This window comes from Dermacentor variabilis, chromosome 11 (genome assembly GCF_050947875.1).
Source record: "Dermacentor variabilis isolate Ectoservices chromosome 11, ASM5094787v1, whole genome shotgun sequence".
In the NCBI taxonomy this organism is placed as follows: Eukaryota; Metazoa; Arthropoda; class Arachnida; order Ixodida; family Ixodidae; genus Dermacentor; species Dermacentor variabilis.
Window position 1 is genome coordinate 14,827,338 of NC_134578.1, and position 23,824 is coordinate 14,851,161.

Genomic DNA, 23,824 nt, shown 5'->3' on the forward strand with positions numbered 1-23,824 from the left:
AAACAAGAATTAACAGTAACTGTCCCGTCAAGTGATGTCCAATTAAAATTGGAAAATGCCAAGTCTTTTGCTATTGCACACACCTGTAAGCGCATTCACGAACATAGCCTCGGGTGATGCCAGGAGTGAAATGGGTCAAGAGATGTAGAAAATTGTGGATGAGCTTTTAAGAGTCGACATCAAGTAAAATGTACAGTATAACCCTGCTGATGCGTTCCTTGTTCATGTGTTTTCCCGGTTATAATGTTGCTAAAGCCCGGTCCTAACGAAGGGCTCATGGACACCTATGTACTATGATGTCCTTTGTCCTTGTCAACACAGCAAGGTTCCCGCATCATATTTTACAAATCTGGTGTATATCTACAAGGAAATGTGTACATTGTATAACTTTAGCAATAAAAGACGAACGTCAGCTGTGCTAGACACCCTAGAGGCAAGCTGTCTTTCTCCACCCATGTTCGGGGCACCTGATTTTCTTTTGGAGGCGCAGATGCCAGATGCGACCGTCCACGCTGTTGCCAGGCGGCCAATGTGCAACGCGAGGCCATTCCCTCCAGTGCCCTCACTCCCGTCTCATTGTGGCTCTGCTTCGCGGCCCTCCTCGCCTTCTCCATCAGCGGCCAACGGCCCGCATGCCCAGGCTGGCTAGCCCTCTGCCTTCCAGTGCTACGGGCGAAGTAGTGCAAGTCATCGTTCCTAGATGGCACCACTTTCCCGCAGCCAAGTGTGAGCTATTCGATGAGAACGCACAAGCAGCAGCAGGCGGCAGGCAAGGTCAGCAAGTGAGCCACAGGGGGTGAGGGGGTGTCGCAAAGAAAGCTTTGCCTTGAAATAGCAATGTTGCGGTTTTCATACCTTATCGGCCATGCCACTGGCGCTGCCTCGAAACCAAAACTAGCAATGCCTAGTTGACCTAGTACTCTCCAACTGCACTCAAACCTCGGAGCAAGCCAAGCTAAGCCTCTACGTATTGAGAGGCTGCATGTGGCTGCATTTGCTGGTTGTGTACCCTTGTCGGCAAATCCGTGCCCCTTGCTGCTGTGAGAGGCTGGCTTTTCAGCAAAGCTTATTCGTCCAGTGGCTGAGCACGTTTTGCAGGGAAAATTTTGGCACAGCACGAAATCGTTACAAGATTCAGCACAATGCCACACATATTCTTAGATAAGATGGAAACACTGGCTAGGAACCGTGTTCACTCCCACACAGCCAGCAATACATTTGATTTGCTTTGATCACTTTCAGGTGCCTAGTTTTTGAATGGAGTATAAATATAGTATTCAGTGGTATTTGAATATTTGTACACCCCTACTGTAAAGCATTGAACTTTAACTTAGCGTTGATTTGTAAGGACCAGTATAATTTGGCGTGCAGAAAAGTTGATCGGCTGTTTGAGCCGTCTAGTAGCACTGCAGCCAAAAACAACAATGCGGGTAGAACGATATGAAGCTTCTTTATTTCACCTTTTCTCCATAAATAGTAGTCGTCTTCTCAGGAACCAGCGGACATGTTAACAGGTACATATTTACTCTATCTTTGGCATTTTTTTTTTTCTGCAGTGGACACTTGATACAATAATGATTGCGACTCGTAGGAATGCCCGGTGTGTGCTGACAAACTGCCAAGTGCTAGTAGGTGCTGGAATGGAAATGTGCGGTCACTTGGTACCTTATTTAACTGGCTGCCTCCATTTTGAAAACTCCTAGGTTACCAGCATTATTTTAACTAACAAGTTCAAATGTGAAGTTTAACAAGCACATTGCATGGAAATGCCTTAAACCACAATTGTGTGAGTGGAACTAATTTCCTGACAATCTGCAAAGGCAGCCAGATAGTACAAAAACCGCAATGAACATGTTTTAATTAGAGCTTGTATAAATGTGAGAAAGAATGCATTCCTTCTGAGACTTCTTCCAAGTCAAGCCAAGCCATGAACGCACCTCACATACCTTAACTGAGGGAAAAAAAAGACATCAGGTAGCAGCATCACTTCTATTATGTGCATGCTGCATTGTGTGCACTGATGACTGGTTTCATCTAAAGGTAATGCCATATCTCTGCATTCCAAAATAAAATATGTGACAGAATGTTGTTGCTAGGAGTGAAAAGAATTCTCCACTGAAATGCCATTACGATGCATCTCTCTCTCTCTTTTTTTTTTTTTTGAAGCAACTTGGCAGAAGGTCACACTAGAGACTCGGGCATATTTGACATCAACTTCATGTGAAGTTACTTTTTTAGCAACCCGATTCCATTTATGCGCTTTCTTTCAGAGGCACAATGTTAAGGTACTCGTCAACATTTTTCCTGCCATACGGATACAGAAGAAATGCTTAGCTACAGCGAGAGCAACACCCATTGTACAACAGACATGCACAAAACACTGTTACTCACATAAAAGCTCACACCCTGTACAGTTCTGCCATTTTGCGAGGTTGCAGCAGGGCCAAAGTTTGTCACGTATGCACAGTAACACTGCATGCTGCTTCAACTCTGCAAAGGCAGTTGCAAATCAACGGACACGGGAAAAATTGCTGCCATAGATATTTGAGATTTATACTTAATGCCCTGGTGCCTCTGTACTCTGTGCAGAAAACTTCCAACAGGCCTCAAACACAACTTGCAGCATTACCTGCATTTATGTATATGCAACACTTCAAGTAAACATGTACTTTGAATCAACTGTTGGTTGCTTTAACATCTGTATGACGTAACTTAAAACACATTCCCAAGATCCGCAATATATTTTTTTCTGGCAACTAGCACCACAAAAGGTACAGCTGAGAGCAAAAGTTTAGAGACCATGTCATCAGCAAAAAATTTGTTCTAGCGCAGCCAAGCAATGTGGAATTACTGTAATGCATGACATTGGTTGAATTTTATGCATAGGCAGTGAACTGAAAAAGGTATTTTCATAGCACCTGTGGTCTCCAGACATTTTCTCACGACTGTAAGTGTACGTAAAGTAACGGGGAATTAGTACACAAGAGCACCCAAAGTTAGCACCTGAGCAACAACAACACCATCTGAAAATGCCTGAAACGCTCGCATGTGTGGTCTTTGGTATCTGGCACAAGCTAGGACTAGGCAACCGACTGCACAACTTTCACGTTGACAATGACACTTTTTAAACTGGTTAACCAAAGAAGCCACATAGCTGAACAAGCCAAAGTAACCTAAAATTTCTACCTGGTGGCAGTACCAGAACAGTTTGCCATGTTACAATTTACTCTCTGTCAGTTGCAGCTGGATTTGCAAGAGGAATTGCTGTTCGTTGTTCACCGATGGTATGCTCGCAGCGATGCAAAGGCCAGGATGAATTGGATGGTACTTAAGCAGCGATCATTTTTTAAAATGCCACCCTCTCCCAACTGTCCACTTCAATGTTACGCTGTTAATGGTATGAGCATCTGTGCATTTTTGCACAGACCTGGTAACGGGGAAGCTTTAGGTCATGCCCTCCATTGTCAAACGTAGTACTGCAAAATTCATGATGCTTTGCACAGACCTTGTAACGGGGAACTTTAGGTCGTGCCCTCCATTGTCGAACATAGTACTGCAAAATTCATGCTTTACTGAGTCGACACAGTGAACTAGTTTGAACAAAATTTTCTGCATTGAAAAGAAAATGTCCAATTCAAGTGGCTAATGTAAGAATTTTGTGTGGGTCTGTAAGCTTGTGCACAAAAATTAATTTTTTTAATTAATAAAACTAATGCCTCAATGTTGCAACGTCTCACATGCTCATTGTGCTTCCACACAATAACGGCAACAGGACAGGCATAAACTATTGCTTGCAGGAAACATATGTGGACATTCTTTCAACTGAGGAGTAACCATTGTTTGCCTATTAAACATAGCTCAATATTTAACTGCATTTTTAACGATCATAGTAAACTTTTAAAGCACAACGTAGGTTTAACTTGATTACTTTTGTGGATCCATCTATGTGTCGTCAGAATACACAACTCAAAGCCTTAAAAATCTGTAACAGTCATAACATTGCCTATAAAATTAGCTGTGAAAGTGGAACAGAAGCTGCAAATCAGATGCTGTTGTCAATAATAAGAATGTCACATAATTTTTTGTATACAAGAAAATTAGGTTTAGCCACAGGTTCTGGACATACATGGGGCTAACAAAGGTAGGCTTAACACATTGTTGTGAGTAATGGTAGCTTTGTGGCTGAGCCTTGATTATGGTACTCTGTACAGCAACCATACTACCACACGCTTATTACTGCCAATGACAACTCTTCTGCTGGTGTGGCAGTACGACTTAAGTAGAAATAAAATTAGGCTTAGCTGCAGTGTCTGTGCAGGCTAAAAGTTGCCACAACACACTGCTGTGAAGAGCCAATGCCTCCTTTACTAGATGCCTGTCACTTCACTAGTTTTCCCGTTGGAGCGGAGGTTCCTGTGGTTCAGGGTATTCGCGGAAAGACTGCGCTTGCTGCCGACCCTACTTCCTGTTGCGGAGGAATTGACAATTGCTAGGCTGGCGCGCGCTCGACCAATGGCTTGATGAGAGACCGCGGGTCCTGCCTCCGGGATTGCAACAGCCGCCGCTGAAATCTCGGAAGCAGGGGAACGTAATTCAAGTTTGGAGCAGCCGCCGCAACTAGCGCTCGCAGCCAACCCTGGTGTAGAGGAGGAAAGAGGAAAGGGGCCAGAACCAGCTTCTCGGCTCATGCAGCAGGCATTTTAAGATCTAAAGGAGGCATTGAAATAGCAAATGTAGCTAAGCCTAACTTTGTTGTGCAGTAGCTTTGCAAGTGTGGTAGTACGACTTCAGCAGAAATAAAATTAGGCTTAACACACTGCAGTGAACAGCCTGTATGGCTGAACACGGCTTAAAGTTATCCCTGTCAAAGAGGGGGAAGGCCGTTTTTAACAGAAGCTGCCTGTAAGAAATCTGGTCATAGCTTCACATTTCCTTGGAACGGTTCATTATACAAGAAATACAAAAGCGCACGCCGTGTTTACATCAATAGGAAATGTAAATACTGTGATTTTATCTTTAAAGCCTCTGTTTGTAATCCTTAGTCTTGAAATGTGTCTCTCACTCATTTTCGTGGGGCGACAAAAGTCAAACACTGGACGGTAAATGCGCCTGAATTTAAAATAAAAATTTAAAACATTTTTATTTTGTGTCAATAAAGCAGCCTTTCAGCGCTTATGCTTACCTATTTGAGACCTCAGTCAGGACCAATGACTCGACCGCCTTGCAAATACGAGCAAGCACAAGCATGATTAACTTTGAAGAAAACTCCCTCCACATAGACGCAAAGTAAACACGTACTGGGAAAAGTAAAAATGGCTGCACATATAGCCATGTATCAAATGACCGCGGGTCACTGGAGCTCTCTGCGTACAAGCTGATAAATTATAACGCTCCATCTTTCAAAGTTGCATACTCGTTACACATTAACATGCATTAGAAGAAAGAAAAAAATTAAAGAACGGGAGACATCAGGAACACTTCATGAGATCTTTGCGAAATGTACGCTTAAATTGACGAACAAACGAAACATGAACAAGCTTTGGCTAAAACAAGTGCTAACACGTCGATAACACACCGTGCCTTTTCTTTGGTGGCGATGTGATTGAAATGCCTGTGAAATGCAACTGGCACATTAGCACCTGGTCATCTTTGGTCAGTGGCTGGAATACTTAAAATACTTAAAACACGGCTCCAGCTGGCACTCACCCACGTTTGGCAGTTAGGCCTGGTCAATGTGTGATGCAACATTACCCTGCAAGAATACCCTGCTACATGTGCAGTCACGAAGCCAACAAAAAGAAAGTGGCAGGTATTGATGCAGGCTTATGTGTGAGTGAAGATAACGTTTGAGCTGGCACTTGGGTTCTGCACTCTCATTGAAGCATGTTTCTGAAGAAGTGCATGAGGCATCGATTTCCTGCAAGTGCAACAGCTCAGTTAGACCGTTTTGATCCCTGCTAATGACATTCCTTCTACAGACACTTCTGATGTGCAAAAAATAAATTGCAGTCAAGGATAATAATGCATCAGCTTATGTCCTCTGGCTGACGAAACAATTTGCTATCCAGGCATGTAAAAATGTGTAAAACGTGTAGAATAAAAATGCCCAAGTGAAACAAACTTCAGGTTAGCTGCTGTAAATGTTTCTATGTCAATAAATAAAAGTGACGTCATTCAGAGCATGAACTACTTTGGTAAAGCAAAATGGACTTGTAGAACACCAGCCAGAAACAGTGAAGATGACTGCCTAGCACGAGATCATTCCGCAATACAACCAAAAGCCATGCAAGTCCAGCTCAATCATGCTCTTCAGTTCAAACTCGTGGTTAACGTCAACATCAGTAAGAACTTTGCATCGACATGCCAAGAAAAGTTGATGAGAAAGGATTCTTGCACCTATGTTAGTCTGCAAGGACTGCAAAACATTCGATCAAACTGGGAAAGCCCATGTCTTCCTCTGTATTTTACCTCTAGGCTTAGTATATGGCACTTATATACATAGCAGGTCTCGGATAAAGCATGCCTCATATACACAGGACATCATCTCTCTGAAGAGCAACAGTAATGCAGCACAAAACAAGCACTGAAGCCAGATATGGTAATACACCAGGCAAATGTGGAATTTTCTGCCTTTTCAGTTATCCTAACCATGATTATCTGGGAAAGCCATCGCCGTGTTTGCAGCCATTATAGATGCCCTGACATGACTATTTGCTGCATGGAACAACGTTACCAGGACACGTGTTTGGCATATGGCCAGCTCTGCATCTACAGCATGCAAAGCAGACAGCCAATATTTTTTTTCTGCTACCAGTTAAATGCACTGGTCTCTTTACTATGCTAAATCGTGACAGACCAGAGGAAAGTTGCCATCCAATGCTACAATCTGGCATGAAAAATGAGTGTCTGCTGGTAAAATGCAGTCTGTATGCCCTAATGAATTAAGCCCAACATCTATAAATCTGGTGTTTTGCGTTTGGTGCTGTGGACAAGATGTGATGCCTTCAGAGCTGGTAGCGCTTGTGACAAAGGTTACCATCTGTGTTAAAGGTCTACAGACACGTGACCACAAAAACACACGTGACCACAAACAAGAACTTTTTTGCTGCCTGTGCCACATGGGCAGAAAAAAATTACATTAACCTGCTAATGCCTTAAATTTTAATGCTATTTGTGCAATGCCACATGGACAAACTGAATGTCATTTGCTTTAGTGTCATGTGTTACTTAACGCGCTCGCCAGAACTCATTTGACTGAGAAAAGTGTGCTCTCAATGCCATAGCTTGTGTAGACCAGTTTAATGGAAGTATTTGGAACAGCATCTATCATGTCAGAAATTATATGTAGCCTTCGATTACCATGCTGTCAGTAGTTGTAGTCGGCAAACTTCCTCAGGTCGGCGTTGTAATGGCTTCGAAGCAGCAGGCGGTGTTTTGCTTCTGGGCTTTCAATTTGACATGCAATTGCAGAAGTTGCTACAGTCGGTTTCAACACTGTCAGTTGCCACAGAATAAAGCTAATGTTACCATAGCATGCTTATTTTATATTTCACTATTCGCAAATGCAGATGAAACTTGTAAAGATGCATTTATCTTTTAATTAGAAGTTGCTCACTCCAGAAGATGCTGTCGTCGACATCATCGTACAAAATGCAATTATATTTGGTCATGTGGCAGCTCCACTGAAAAAACATTTCATAAGAAAACTTAAGGCATTATCGATTCAATATAATATTTTTAGCCCACGTGGCACAGGCATAAGTCTTCTACAACACTTGCTGCACTTCGAAAATGTAAAGATTGAATGTAAGGACAGTTACTCTATTTCACCACAGGTCTGGAGTATCATTAGTGATGCAGGAACCCTAGAACTATACTTGGTGACTGTTCTGGTGATGGGCACCCAAAAACTTCCTTAAGTCTGACAGTACATTAGAGCATATCACTTAACTTCACATTCTCATGCTCGTTTGTTTTCCACCTATGTGTGCGTCAAATTATAGTACTAAGTTATTAAGGTATTAACTCACTAGAGCAAATTATACCTATCTATAAAGAAAGAGAAATAAGGAAAATGTGTCACGCGCTTTGTGAGTTTTTCCAAATGTCACTAGCATCTTGAGCTTGGCTTTGCACGCAGCAATTGTACACGAAACTAAGTGTACCATATGTATTCACCCAACCCTAAGATGCACTTTCTTTCCCAGAAAATATGTCGACAAATTGCCTGCGTGTTACAATCGGACATATATAACTAAAGCTGCATTTGAGGCATCGGTGACAGCTGACCGTCAGAGCCAACACGATTGCCATCACAAGATGGCGATGGAACAAGTTTCCATGTAGGTTACTGTGCTTAAATCTCCGTGCCTGATTTTTTAGGCTGACAATGCTCAAAGGGTGGCCAGTGATGTCTCACTTCCGTTATTAAGGCTCATTCAAAAGAAGACTTATTTTACATTATTGATGCTAGTGGCTTAATTTTGATCCAGTGACGGTAAATTTCGCATGTTTGATTTCTTTTCTGACTCCCAAAATAGGAAGCTTGCTACGTTTTTTCTTGTTATAGAAATCAGGAGCATGTTAGAATAGTGAAGATACGGTAGGTGGTCGAAAATGTGTTCAAACTGTTTCCAGAAGCGGAAACTGAGCAAGATTATATGACCTGGCAAGTATTGTTGGCATGACCAGCTTGTCAATAATTTGAATAACGGCATTGAGGCAGCTTTTCTCGGCCATCAGCAGAGCACGTACGAATAGCCCACAAACACCATTCACACAGAGCATGCACATGCACCAAACAAGTGTGCCACCCAGACACCATCTTGTGCCTCCTCTGAAGCAACAGCTCGGTGCTACGTCTTGGGAGCACTGCATCGCTCACAGCACAAATCTGGCAAGCCAGTTGTGACCGGTTGCCAAGAGTTCTGGGCAGCCCCTGGCATTCCAGGAGGAGAGAGCATAAGTGTGCTCGTTGCCTCTAACTTCCGGAACTCCACCCTGAGGCCTAATTTGACATCTGCTGTGGCCTGTTCACTCGCAGAGCAGCAACTTGGGCTGTTCTCTCGTCACATTATCAGCAGGGCTGGTTATCGTCACACCTACACAGATGCACGCATACCCAAACGACACACCTCATCACTTAGCAGACCACTGACAAACATTGCTGCAGTAGCTTGTCTTGCACAAGCTGTCGTTGTGGTAGTTAGCTTCTGGTCAGCAAGGTTGGAAAATGCATGCACTTTATCAGCTGGGCCATAGTGCTCACCCATGTGCGCACATACCCCCCCACTGTTCAGCACAGCACGGGCACTGCGTTGCTGTTGTGGCGAGTCTTGCGCACGCTGTCGTCGTGGTGGTGTGCACTCGGGTTGGCCGAGTTGGACAGTGCGGCCGTCCGGTCGAAGTCGATAGTCGCGTAGCCCTCGGGCGTGCGTATGGGTGACGTGGGCTGCGAGCCCGGTGGCGCCAGAGCCGCAGTGGCGCCACTTGGCGCCACCGCCGACGTGCCTACCACGGGCGCTGCGGTCGCCACGGGTGACACAGCACTCGTGCTTGAGTCGCTCTGGTGGTCCAGGTCGAGCACCACGTAATTGACTTCGTCTGCCAACCCGCCGTTATTGACGAGGCCAGCTGCTGCTGCTGTTGATGATGACGCTGCTGCTGATGATGGCACAGCGCGCTCGGGGGACGCCGGACAGCTCAGGTTCGCGTACGAGTGCGTCTGCGATGGCGGCGGTTGTTGGTGCTGCTGCTGCTGCTGACCCAAGGGCATGGGGTTTACGTTGACGTAGAAGTGGTTGCTGTCTCTCTGCTTGACGACTGCTTCCTGTCTGAGTAGGTCATCCAGCTTGGCGTAGTTAGTGTTGATGTCAACGCAGGGTGGCGGGTGCGGCTGGCCACACTGGGCGCATGAGTTGACGTAGGAATGCTGAACGTGTTGTGGCAGGCTCTGCGCCGTCACGGTGGGCGTGGCAATGGCGGCTGCGTTTGACTGCGTAGTTGTGGAAGGACGCAGGGGACCCAGAGAGATGGGTTCAAGGTAGCCCGACGAGTCGACTGTGGGGCCGTTGCTGATGGGTGGGGGAAAGATGATGTCGTTCCTCTGGCTCGTCAGCGGGGCCACGCTGGAAGATGGCACCGGCTGCTGCTGGTCGGTGGCCGTTGCCGAACTGCTGATGGTCGTCGTCATGGCGGACGCGGCGCCCGAGTTCTGGATGCACTCCTGCGAGCAAGTGGACGAAAACGAATGAAGCTTACTTGCCCCCTATAGAACTGAAACCTGGAGCATTGCAAAAGGTAATGGGATACCGATGTCAGTGACAAAAGGGCTGTGCGACCATGGATATCGTTCATTGTTCATGTCGATGTCGATGTCCGTTATCCTGCAAATGGTCATGCTTTCCCTCTAAGCGCCACAGTTCTGTGGGAGGTACCTGTTACGTCTACTCAGTGAGATGGCGATACCAAACCTGGAGGATGGGGCAAAGAAGCTAGGACCACATGCTACACCTTGGCGACTGTGATGTGATAGCATCATCAGAATTGAAATGCCAGCAGGATCAGCTCGCGTTACGAACCACATTAGAACAGGACGCATACATCATGCACTGGTGTAAGAAGCATCCTAACTGGCCAACTACATTTGATCACACAAGTCTCAGGGATAGGCCCAGTTTGGGTAACAGTTAAATCTCGATATAACAAACACGGATATAACGAAGCAAATCTAAAAAGCTTCTCGCCAATATCGGCATGGAATGAAAGCTTACTCATAACATTCGATAAACGGAGGCATTTTCGTGTCAGACATGGCTTTGTTGTAGCGAGGGCCGACTGTATACTATCTTCTGGATAGTCTACTATTGCAGTCTCCGTGATCGTCCTACATTTCTGGGCAAGAAGCTCATGGACAGGAAGCTAAGGGTGACGACTGGTGGGATATAGGGTACGCAAAGCTTTGCTTTACAAGCATTATTACTGGCCATAAGGAAGGAGCACTATACCTGCAGGGCGTTGAAGAGCGCCTCTGCGCGGTGGCACTTGAAGGCGTAGATGCCCGATCCCGTGGGGCAACGGCGGCCACTCTCGAAGGAGAAGAGGTGCGCGTCGAAGCCGTAGCGGCGCAGACCGCGCAAGGGCCACCGCACGGGTGGCCGGCCACGCTGGTATAGCACCAGGTCGTTCGCGTTCACCTCGATCTTGCCTGGGCTCACCTCGGCGCCCTGCTCGTCCAGGTTCCACACCTGCATCGTCCTCACGCTGATCAGAATTGGCCTTACTAGAATACAAACACCATGACGCACAGAAAATGCTCATATTCTCCCAATACCTTATGTGTGTTACCATGAACGAAGATGTTGTTGTTGTTGTAGCCTGTGGCACGTGTGGCTCCTACCCACGATGGGGGATTGGCCAAGAAATGGGCGGATTATTCCAAAATAATATAGAGCATAAATTTCCTAACATCTATGGGAATAGCATCGAATAGGGTTGAATTACCGGCTAAAATAAAATCAGGAAGGTGCTGTTGAATGAGTAATAATTAATTTAAAAGTAATAAAAAAAACAATTAGCCGGGCATTCGTTTAGATTCTGTAAGGAATGTTTGGACAGCGAAGCATGCATCCCTGTGGCTGAATCCCAAAGTGGGCGCCCCGAACGAAAGAATTGCAGGTTCTGTCAAGTCCAGGCCAATTCTTCGAAAAGGTATCTCCAACAATCTTTTTCTTAACGCAGCAAAGCGGCGACAAGATAGAAGAAAGTGCTGTATCGTCTCCTCCTCCTCACAAAAGAACAAAGGGGAGAGGGTCCCGTGATCCCGTGGTCATGGATACTCTATAGTCATGGATAACAGGAGAAGCAGCACTCGTATCGACATCTCCGGGCGGCTTGCTAAACCAAAAAAACACCAGTAAAAAATCGTGCATAGAAATGTTTTTTTTATTTGACTGAGATATGTATACAAGATAACTTGTGCAATCATTAATTGATTTGATTAATTTTATAATCACTGCATCCAAACTGACCACTGCCGACCATGTCACCATCTTGGGCGTCACGATCTCGCATAACCTTGACTTCTCCATAAAAGTTGCTGATGTCGTCGAGGCTCAGGTGACACTGGCTTCACATCTTGACCCACATAAAAGTTAAAGGTTCGCAGAAAAAGTGAAAATCGAGGAGGAGTGTTGCCGCCTCGAAAGTGTCTACACCGTGTGGAACAGCTACAAGGACGGCACCCGCATAATACGAAGAGTAGCAGGATACATAAGGGACTCCATGCACGCATTAATGCTGGGTGATAAGGGCGGAGGCTTTGTAGTCATGCCACAAAAGCTGTTTAATGATAAGGCCATGGCAACTGTTATGAACAATTTTAGGATCACGGAAGAAAAACCCACGAGGGTAGAGTAAGGCTGTAGTCTTACTGGAAGATTTGAAGCTTGACTGCGACTAGAGGCAGGTGAAGAACAAGGTTCAAGCACTCATTGTGTTCTTCAGTACAAAGAGCCACAAGGTGGAATGTCTCTTCAGAGGCATTGCTACGCACTGCGGAACATGACAGGCTACTGTCAGCCGGTATCTGCAAAAACAGCTCAAGCTACTGGCACTTGACTGAGGACCCATACGAGATTGCTAGCTCAGACAGAGTACTGGAACTCTTACCGACTTTTCATTTTTAGGGGGAAAAATTATTCTTTGCCTAATCGTTTACTTATCTAGTTTCCCCCTAAAAATAAGAAATAAGCGAGAAATAAACGATCAGTCAAAGAATAATTTTCCCCCAGGACGGTCTAATGCCCCGGAGACCCACCCACAGGCTTGCGAGGTGGGATACGCAGAGACCCTGAACTTATATAGAGGAACTAGAATTAGATATCCGCCACCACACAAAGCCCTCACAAAGGAGGAAGCGACCAGCTGGCGCAGACAACAAACAAACTCCTTCCCCAACTTACACGTGCTCAATAAGATGTTTCCGACACAATACAGGGCCACCTGCCCTTGGTGCGGTGCCAAACATACACTCTACCACATCACCTGGGAGTGCGAACGCAACAAAGCATTCCACAAACACGAACACCCGAGTGCGGAGCAATGGGAGGGTCGGCTCACCAGCAGCGAGCTCACGGCCCAAAGGGCCCTAGTGAAGCACGCGAGCGATGCAGCGCGACTCAGTGGAGCCCTGGAATAGGGGCCCTCCCTTGCTGAAGAGAAGTCTCAAGTCGCCAGCGCCAAAAAGATGAAGACGGCGGAGACCTCGTAACCGCGAAACTCTTGAAATTGACTCAATAAAAGTTTTCACTCACTCACTCACTCCCCCCAAAATGAAAAAAAAAAACAGTAAGCCTATAGCCCATGAAAATACCATTTTTGCGACGACAAATAAAAGTGTCTGGAAGGCGCCGGTACACCACATATATCAGTCCCCGGGCATGCGTAGACGCCGTTTAACGCGATAAATAAACGATCCGGCAAAAAATAATTTTCCCCCAAAAATGGAAAAAACGGTAAGCCTATAGCCCATGAAAATATCATTTTTTCGACGAAAAATAAAAGTGTCTGGAAGGCGCCGGTACACCACATATATCAGTCCCCGGGCATGCGTAGACGCCGTTTAACGCGATAAATAAACGATCCGGCCAAAAATAATTTTCCCCCAAAAATGGAAAAAACGGTAAGCCTATCTATAGCCCATGAAAATATCATTTTTTCGACGAAAAATAAAAGTGTCTGGAAGGCGCCGGTACACCACATATATCAGTCCCCGGGCATGCGTAGACGCCGTTTAACGCGATAAATAAACGATCCTGCAACAAATAATTTTCCCCCAAAAATGGAAAAAACAGTAAGCCTATAGCCCATGAAAATACCATTTTTGCGACGACAAATAAAAGTGTCTGGAAGGCGCCGGTACACCACATATATCAGTCCCCGGGCATGCGTAGACGCCGTTTAACGCGATAAATAAACGATCCGGCAACAAATAATTTTCCCCCAAAAATGGAAAAAACGGTAAGCCTATAGCCCATGAAAATATTTTTTCGACGAAAAATAAAAGTGTCTGGAAGGCGCCGGTACACCACATATATCAGTCCCCGGGCATGCGTAGACGCCGTTCAACGCGATAAATAAACGATCAGGCAAAGAATAATTTTCCCCCAAAAATGTAAAAAACGGTAAGCCTATAGCCCATGAAAATATCATTTTTTCGACGAAAAATAAAAGTGTCTGGAAGGCGCCGGTACACCACATATATCAGTCCCCGGGCATGCGTAGACGCCGTTTAACGCGATAAATAAACGATCCGGCAAAAAATAATTTTCCCCCCAAAATGGAAAAAACGGTAAGCCTAATAGCCCATGAAAATATCATTTTTTCGACGAAAAATAAAAGTGTCTGGAAGGCGCCGGTACACCACATATATCAGTCCCCGGGCATGCGTAGACGCCGTTCAACGCGATAAATAAACGATCAGGCAAAGAATAATTTTCCCCCAAAAATGTAAAAAACGGTAAGCCTATAGCCCATGAAAATATCATTTTTTCGACGAAAAATAAAAGTGTCTGGAAGGCGCCGGTACACCACATATATCAGTCCCCGGGCATGCGTAGACGCCGTTTAACGCGATAAATAAACGATCCGGCAAAAAATAATTTTCCCCCAAAAGTGGAAAAAACGGTAAGCCTATAGCCCATGAAAATATCATTTTTTCGACGAAAAATAAAAGTGTCTGGAAGGCGGCGGTACACCACATATATCAGTCCCCGGGCATGCGTAGATGCCGTTTAACGCGATAAATAAACGATCAGGCAAAGAATAATTTTTCCCCAAATATGGAAAAAACGGTAAGCCTATAGCCCATGAAAATATCATTTTTTTCGAAGAGAAATAAAAGTGTCTGGAAGGCGCCGGTACACCATATATATCAGTCCCCGGGCATGCGTAGACGCCGTTTAGCGCGATAGATAACGATCAGGCAAAGAATAATTTTCCCCCAAAAATGGAAAAAACGGTAAGCCTATAGCCCATGAAAATATCATTTTTTCGACGAAAAATAAAAGTGTCTGGAAGGCGCCGGTACACCACATATATCAGTCCCCGGGTATGCGCAGACGCCGTTTAACGCGATAAATAAACGATCCGGCAAAAAATAATTTTCCACCAAAAGAGGAAAAAACGGTAAGCCTATAGCCCATGAAAATATCATTTTTTCGACGAAAAATAAAAATGTCTGGAAGGCGCCGGTACACCACATATATCAGTCCCCGGGCATGCGTAGACGCCGTTTAACGCGATAAATAAACGATCCGGCAAAAAATAATTTTCCCCCAAAAATGTAAAAAACGGTAAGCCTATAGCCCATGAAAATATCATTTTTTCGACGAAAAATAAAAGTGTCTGGAAGGCGCCGGTACACAACATATATCAGTCCCCGGGCATGCGTAGACGCCGTTTAACGCGATAAATAAACGATCCGGAAAAAAATAATTTTCTCCCAAAAATGGAAAAAACGGTAAGCCTATAGCCCATGAAAATATCATTTTTTCGACGAAAAATAAAAGTGTCTGGAAGGCGCCGGTACACCACATATATCAGTCCCCGGGCATGCGTAGACGCCGTTTAACGCGATAAATAAACGATCAGGCAAAGAATAATTTTCCCCCAAAAATGGAAAAAACGGTAAGCCTATAGCCCATGAAAATATCATTTTTTCGAAGAAAAATAAAAGTGTCTGGAAGGCGGCGGTACACCACATATATCAGTCCCCGGGCATGCGTAGATGCCGTTTAACGCGATAAATAAACGATCAGGCAAAGAATAATTTTTCCCCAAATATGGAAAAAACGGTAAGCCTATAGCCCATGAAAATATCATTTTTTCGACGAAAAATGAAAGTGTCTGGAAGGCGCCGGTACACCACATATATCAGTCCCCGGGCATGCGTAGACGCCGTTTAGCGCGATAGATAACGATCAGGCAAAGAATAATTTTCCCCCAAAAATGGAAAAAACGGTAAGCCTATAGACCATGAAAATATCATTTTTTCGACGAAAAATAAAAGTGTCTGGAAGGCGCCGGTACACCACATATATCAGTCCCCGGGTATGCGCAGACGCCGTTTAACGCGATAAATAAACGATCCGGCAAAAAATAATTTTCCACCAAAAGAGGAAAAAACGGTAAGCCTATAGCCCATGAAAACATCATTTTTTCGACGAAAAATAAAAGTGTCTGGAAGGCGCCGGTACACCACATATATCAGTCCCCGGGCATGCGTAGACGCCGTTTAACGCGATAAATAAACGATCCGGCAAAAAATAATTTTCTCCCAAAAATGGAAAAAACGGTAAGCCTATAGCCTATGAAAATATCATTTTTTCGACGAAAAATAAAAGTGTCTGGAAGGCGCCGGTACACCATATGTATAAGTCCCCGCGCATGCGTAGACGCAGTTTAACGCGATAAATAAACGATCCGGCAAAAAATAATTTTCCCCCAAAAATGGAAAAAACGGTAAGCTTATAGCCCATGAAAATATCATTTTTTCGACGAAAAATAAAAGTGTCTGGAAGGCGCCGGTACACCACATATATCAGTCCCCGGGCATGCGTAGACGCCGTTTAACGCGATAAATAAACGATCAGGCAAAGAATAATTTTCCCCCAAAAATGGAAAAAACGGTAAGCCTATAGCCCATGAAAATATCATTTTTTCGACGAAAAATGAAAGTGTCTGGAAGGCGCCGGTACACCACATATATCAGTCCCCGGGCATGCGTAGACGCCGTTTAGCGCGATAGATAACGATCAGGCAAAGAATAATTTTCCCCAAAAAATGGAAAAAACGGTAAGCCTATAGCCCATGAAAATATCATTTTTTCGACGAAAAATAAAAGTGTCTGGAAGGCGCCGGTACACCACATATATCAGTCCCCGGGTATGCGCAGACGCCGTTTAACGCGATAAGTAAACGATCCGGCAATAATTTTCCACCAAAAGTGGAAAAAACGGTAAGCCTATAACCCATGAAAACATCATTTTTTCGACGAAAAATAAAAGTGTCTGGAAGGCGCCGGTACACCACATATATCAGCCCCGGGCATGCGTAGACGCCGTTTAACGCGATAAATAAACGATCCGGCAAAAAATAATTTTCTCCCAAAAATGGAAAAAACGGTAAGCCTATAGCCCATGAACATATCATTTTTTCGACGAAAAATAAAAGTGTCTGGAAGGCGCCGGTACACCACATATATCAGTCCCTGGTCATGCGTAGACGCCGTTTAACGCGATAAATAAACGATCAGGCAAAGAATAATTTTCCCCCCAAAATGGAAAAAACGGTAAGCCTATAGCCCATGAAAATATCATTTTTTCGACGAAAAATAAAAGTGTCTGGAAGGCGCCGGTACACCACATATATCAGTCCCCGGGCATGCGTAGACGCCGTTTAACGCGATAAATAAACGATCCGGCAAAAAATAATTTTCCCCCAAAAATGGAAAACACGGTAAGCCTATAGCCCATGAAAATATGATTTTTTCGACGAAAAATAAAAGTGTCTGGAAGGCGCCGGTACACCACATATATCAGTCCCCGGGTATGCACAGACGCCGTTTAACGCGATAAATAAACGATCCGGCAAAAAATAATTTTCCCCCAAAAATGGAAAAAACGGTAAGCCTATAACCCATGAAAATATCATTTTTTCGACGAAAAATAAAAGTGTCTGGAAGGCGCCGGTACACCACATATATCAGTCCCCGGGTATGCGCAGACGCCGTTTAACGCGATAAATAAACGATCCGGCAAAAAATAATTTTCCCCCAAAAGTGGAAAAAACGGTAAGCCTATATATAGCCCATGAAAACATCATTTTTTCGACGAAAAATAAAAATGTCTGGAAGGCGCCGGTACACCACATATATCAGTCCCCGGGCATGCGTAGACGCCGTTTAACGCGATAAATAAACGATCCGGCAAAAAATAATTTTCTCCCAAAAATGGAAAAAACGGTAAGCTTATAGCCCATGAAAATATCATTTTTTCGACGAAAAATAAAAGTGTCTGGAAGGCGCCGGTACACCATATATATAAGTCCCCGCGCATGCGTAGACGCCGTTTAACGCGATAAATAAACGATCCGGCAAAAAATAATTTTCCCCCAAAAATGGAAAAAACTGTAAGCCTATAGCCCATGAAAATATCATTTTTTCGACGAAAAATAAAAGTGTCTGGAAGGCGCCGGTACACCACATATATCAGTCCCAGGGCTTGCGTAGACGCCGTTTAACGCGATAAATAAACGATCAGGCAAAGAATAATTTTCCCCCAAAAATGGAAAAAACGGTAAGCCTATAGCCCATGAAAATATCATTTTTTCGACGAAAAATGAAAGTGTCTGGAAGGCGCCGGTACACCACATATATCAGTCCCCGGGCATGCGTAGACGCCGTTTAGCGCGATAGATAACGATCAGGCAAAGAATAATTTTCCCCCAAAAATGGAAAAAACGGTAAGCCTATAGCCCATGAAAATATCATTTTTTCGACGAAAAATAAAAGTGTCTGGAAGGCGCCGGTACACCACATATATCAGTCCCCGGGTATGCGCAGACGCCGTTTAACGCGATAAATAAACGATCCGGCAAAAAATAATTCTCCACCAAAAGAGGAAAAAACGGTAAGCCTATAGCCCATGAAAACATCATTTTTTCGACGAAAAATAAAAGTGTCTGGAAGGCGCCGGTACACCACATATATCAGTCCCCGGGCATGCGTAGACGCCGTTTAACGCGATAAATAAACGATCCGGCAAAAAATAATTTTCTCCCAAAAATGGAAAAAACGGTAAGCCTATAGCCCATGAAAATATCATTTTTTCGACGAAAAATAAAAGTGTCTGGAAGGCGCCGGTACACCATATATAAAGTCCCCGCGCATGCGTAGACGCAGTTTAACGCGATAAATAAACGATCCGGCAAAAAATAATTTTCCCCCAAAAATGGAAAAAACGGTAAGCCTATAGCCCATGAAAATATCATTTTTTCGACGAAAAATAAAAGTGTCTGGAAGGCGCCGGTACACCACATATATCAGTCCCCGGGCATGCGTAGACGCCGTTTAACGCGATAAATAAACGATCAGGCAAAGAATAATTTTCCCCCAAAAATGGAAAAAACGGTAAGCCTATAGCCCATGAAAATATCATTTTTTCGAAGAAAAATAAAAGTGTCTGGAAGGCGGCGGTACACCACATATATCAGTCCCCGGGCATGCGTAGATGCCGTTTAACGCGATAAATAAACGATCAGGCAAAGAATAATTTTTCCCCAAATATGGAAAAAACGGTAAGCCTATAGCCCATGAAAATATCATTTTTTCGACGAAAAATGAAAGTGTCTGGAAGGCGCCGGTACACCACATATATCAGTCCCCGGGCATGCGTAGACGCCGTTTAGCGCGATAGATAACGATCAGGCAAAGAATAATTTTCCCCCAAAAATGGAAAAAACGGTAAGCCTATAGACCATGAAAATATCATTTTTTCGACGAAAAATAAAAGTGTCTGGAAGGCGCCGGTACACCATATATAAAGTCCCCGCGCATGCGTAGACGCAGTTTAACGCGATAAATAAACGATCCGGCAAAAAATAATTTTCCCCCAAAAATGGAAAAAACGGTAAGCCTATAGCCCATGAAAATATCATTTTTTCGACGAAAAATAAAAGTGTCTGGAAGGCGCCGGTACACCACATATATCAGTCCCCGGGCATGCGTAGACGCCGTTTAACGCGATAAATAAACGATCAGGCAAAGAATAATTTTCCCCCAAAAATGGAAAAAACGGTAAGCCTATAGCCCATGAAAATATCATTTTTTCGACGAAAAATAAAAGTGTCTGGAAGGCGCCGGTACACCATATATAAAGTCCCCGCGCATGCGTAGACGCAGTTTAACGCGATAAATAAACGATCCGGCAAAAAATAATTTTCCCCCAAAAATGGAAAAAACGGTAAGCCTATAGCCCATGAAAATATCATTTTTTCGACGAAAAATAAAAGTGTCTGGAAGGCGCCGGTACACCACATATATCAGTCCCCGGGCATGCGTAGACGCCGTTTAACGCGATAAATAAACGATCAGGCAAAGAATAATTTTCCCCCAAAAATGGAAAAAACGGTAAGCCTATAGCCCATGAAAATATCATTTTTTCGACGAAAAATGAAAGTGTCTGGAAGGCGCCGGTACACCACATATATCAGTCCCCGGGCATGCGTAGACGCCGTTTAGCGCGATAGATAACGATCAGGCAAAGAATAATTTTCCCCAAAAAATGGAAAAAACGGTAAGCCTATTGCCCATGAAAATATCATTTTTTCGACGAAAAATAAAAGTGTCTGGAAGGCGCCGGTACACCACATATATCAGTCCCCGGGTATGCGCAGACGCCGTTTAACGCGATAAGTAAACGATCCGGCAATAATTTTCCACCAAAAGTGGAAAAAACGGTAAGCCTATAACCCATGAAAACATCATTTTTTCGACGAAAAATAAAAGTGTCTGGAAGGCGCCGGTACACCACATATATCAGCCCCGGGCATGCGTAGACGCCGTTTAACGCGATAAATAAACGATCCGGCAAAAAATAATTTTCCCCCAAAAATGGAAAAAACGGTAAGCCTATAACCCATGAAAATATCATTTTTTCGACGAAAAATAAAAGTGTCTGGAAGGCGCCGGTACACCACATATATCAGTCCCCGGGTATGCGCAGACGCCGTTTAACGCGATAAATAAACGATCCGGCAAAAAATAATTTTCCCCCAAAAGTGGAAAAAACGGTAAGCCTATAGCCCATGAAAACATCATTTTTTCGACGAAAAATAAAAATGTCTGGAAGGCGCCGGTACACCACATATATCAGTCCCCGGGCATGCGTAGACGCCGTTTAACGCGATAAATAAACGATCCGGCAAAAAATAATTTTCTCCCAAAAATGGAAAAAACGGTAAGCCTATAGCCCATGAAAATATCATTTTTTCGACGAAAAATAAAAGTGTCTGGAAGGCGCCGGTACACCATATATATAAGTCCCCGCGCATGCGTAGACGCCGTTTAACGCGATAAATAAACGATCCGGCAAAAAATAATTTTCTCCCAAAAATGGAAAAAACGGTAAGCCTATAGCCCATGAAAATATCATTTTTTCGACGAAAAATAAATGTGTCTGGAAGGCGCCGGTACACCACATATATCAGTCCCCGGGCATGCGTAGACGCCGTTTAACGCGATAAACAAACGATCCGGCAAAAAATAATTTTCCCCCAAAAATGGAAAAAACGGTAAGCCTATAGCCCATGAAAATATCATTTTTTCGACGAAAAATAAAAGTGTCTGGAAGGCGCCGGTACACCACATATATCAGTCCCAGGGCTTGCGTAGACGCCGTTTAACGCGATAAATAAACGATCAGGCAAAGAATAATTTTCCCCCAAAAATGGAAAAAACGGTAAGCCTATAGCCCATGAAAATATCATTTTTTCGACGAAAAATGAAAGTGTCTGGAAGGCGCCGGTACACCACATATATCAGTCCCCGGGCATGCGTAGACGCCGTTTAGCGCGATAGATAACGATCAGGCAAAGAATAATTTTCCCCCAAAAATGGAAAAAACGGTAAGCCTATAGCCCATGAAAATATCATTTTTTCGACGAAAAATAAAAGTGTCTGGAAGGCGCCGGTACACCACATATATCAGTCCCCGGGTATGCGCAGACGCCGTTTAACGCGATAAATAAACGATCCGGCAAAAAATAATTCTCCACCAAAAGAGGAAAAAACGGTAAGCCTATAGCCCATGAAAACATCATTTTTTCGACGAAAAATAAAAGTGTCTGGAAGGCGCCGGTACACCACATATATCAGTCCCCGGGCATGCGTAGACGCCGTTTAACGCGATAAATAAACGATCCGGCAAAAAATAATTTTCTCCCAAAAATGGAAAAAACGGTAAGCCTATAGCCCATGAAAATATCATTTTTTCGACGAAAAATAAAAGTGTCTGGAAGGCGCCGGTACACCATATATAAAGTCCCCGCGCATGCGTAGACGCAGTTTAACGCGATAAATAAACGATCCGGCAAAAAATAATTTTCCCCCAAAAATGGAAAAAACGGTAAGCCTATAGCCCATGAAAATATCATTTTTTCGACGAAAAATAAAAGTGTCTGGAAGGCGCCGGTACACCACATATATCAGTCCCCGGGCATGCGTAGACGCCGTTTAACGCGATAAATAAACGATCAGGCAAAGAATAATTTTCCCCCAAAAATGGAAAAAACGGTAAGCCTATAGCCCATGAAAATATCATTTTTTCGACGAAAAATGAAAGTGTCTGGAAGGCGCCGGTACACCACATATATCAGTCCCCGGGCATGCGTAGACGCCGTTTAGCGCGATAGATAACGATCAGGCAAAGAATAATTTTCCCCAAAAAATGGAAAAAACGGTAAGCCTATTGCCCATGAAAATATCATTTTTTCGACGAAAAATAAAAGTGTCTGGAAGGCGCCGGTACACCACATATATCAGTCCCCGGGTATGCGCAGACGCCGTTTAACGCGATAAGTAAACGATCCGGCAATAATTTTCCACCAAAAGTGGAAAAAACGGTAAGCCTATAACCCATGAAAACATCATTTTTTCGACGAAAAATAAAAGTGTCTGGAAGGCGCCGGTACACCACATATATCAGCCCCGGGCATGCGTAGACGCCGTTTAACGCGATAAATAAACGATCCGGCAAAAAATAATTTTCCCCCAAAAATGGAAAAAACGGTAAGCCTATAACCCATGAAAATATCATTTTTTCGACGAAAAATAAAAGTGTCTGGAAGGCGCCGGTACACCACATATATCAGTCCCCGGGTATGCGCAGACGCCGTTTAACGCGATAAATAAACGATCCGGCAAAAAATAATTTTCCCCCAAAAGTGGAAAAAACGGTAAGCCTATAGCCCATGAAAACATCATTTTTTCGACGAAAAATAAAAATGTCTGGAAGGCGCCGGTACACCACATATATCAGTCCCCGGGCATGCGTAGACGCCGTTTAACGCGATAAATAAACGATCCGGCAAAAAATAATTTTCTCCCAAAAATGGAAAAAACGGTAAGCCTATAGCCCATGAAAATATCATTTTTTCGACGAAAAATAAAAGTGTCTGGAAGGCGCCGGTACACCATATATATAAGTCCCCGCGCATGCGTAGACGCCGTTTAACGCGATAAATAAACGATCCGGCAAAAAATAATTTTCTCCCAAAAATGGAAAAAACGGTAAGCCTATAGCCCATGAAAATATCATTTTTTCGACGAAAAATAAATGTGTCTGGAAGGCGCCGGTACACCACATATATCAGTCCCCGGGCATGCGTAGACGCCGTTTAACGCGATAAACAAACGATCCGGCAAAAAATAATTTTCCCCCAAAAATGGAAAAAACGGTAAGCCTATAGCCCATGAAAATATCATTTTTTCGACGAAAAATAAAAGTGTCTGGAAGGCGCCGGTACACCACATATATCAGTCCCCGGGTATGCGCAGACGCCGTTTAACGCGATAAATAAACGATCCGGCAAAAAATAATTTTCCCCCAAAAGTGGAAAAAACGGTAAGCCTATAGCCCATGAAAACATCATTTTTTCGACGAAAAATAAAAATGTCTGGAAGGCGCCGGTACACCACATATATCAGTCCCCGGGCATGCGTAGACGCCGTTTAACGCGATAAATAAACGATCCGGCAAAAAATAAT

General features: G+C 44.0%; 1 protein-coding gene across 1 annotated transcript in view; it reads right to left on the bottom strand.

Moving 5' to 3' along the window:
* Window positions 1–1,431: 1,431 nt before the first annotated feature.
* LOC142563111 (uncharacterized) overlaps window positions 1,432–23,824 on the bottom strand; it is a 79,728-nt gene continuing 57,335 nt past the window's right edge. Inside the window, exons 3-4 of the mRNA XM_075673642.1 lie at window positions 11,007–11,246; window positions 1,432–10,225 (exon numbers count right to left, since the gene is read on the bottom strand). Coding sequence (XP_075529757.1) covers window positions 9,296–10,225; window positions 11,007–11,246 — 1,170 coding nt within the window. The 3' untranslated portion in view covers window positions 1,432–9,295. The remainder of the gene's footprint in view (window positions 10,226–11,006; window positions 11,247–23,824) is intronic.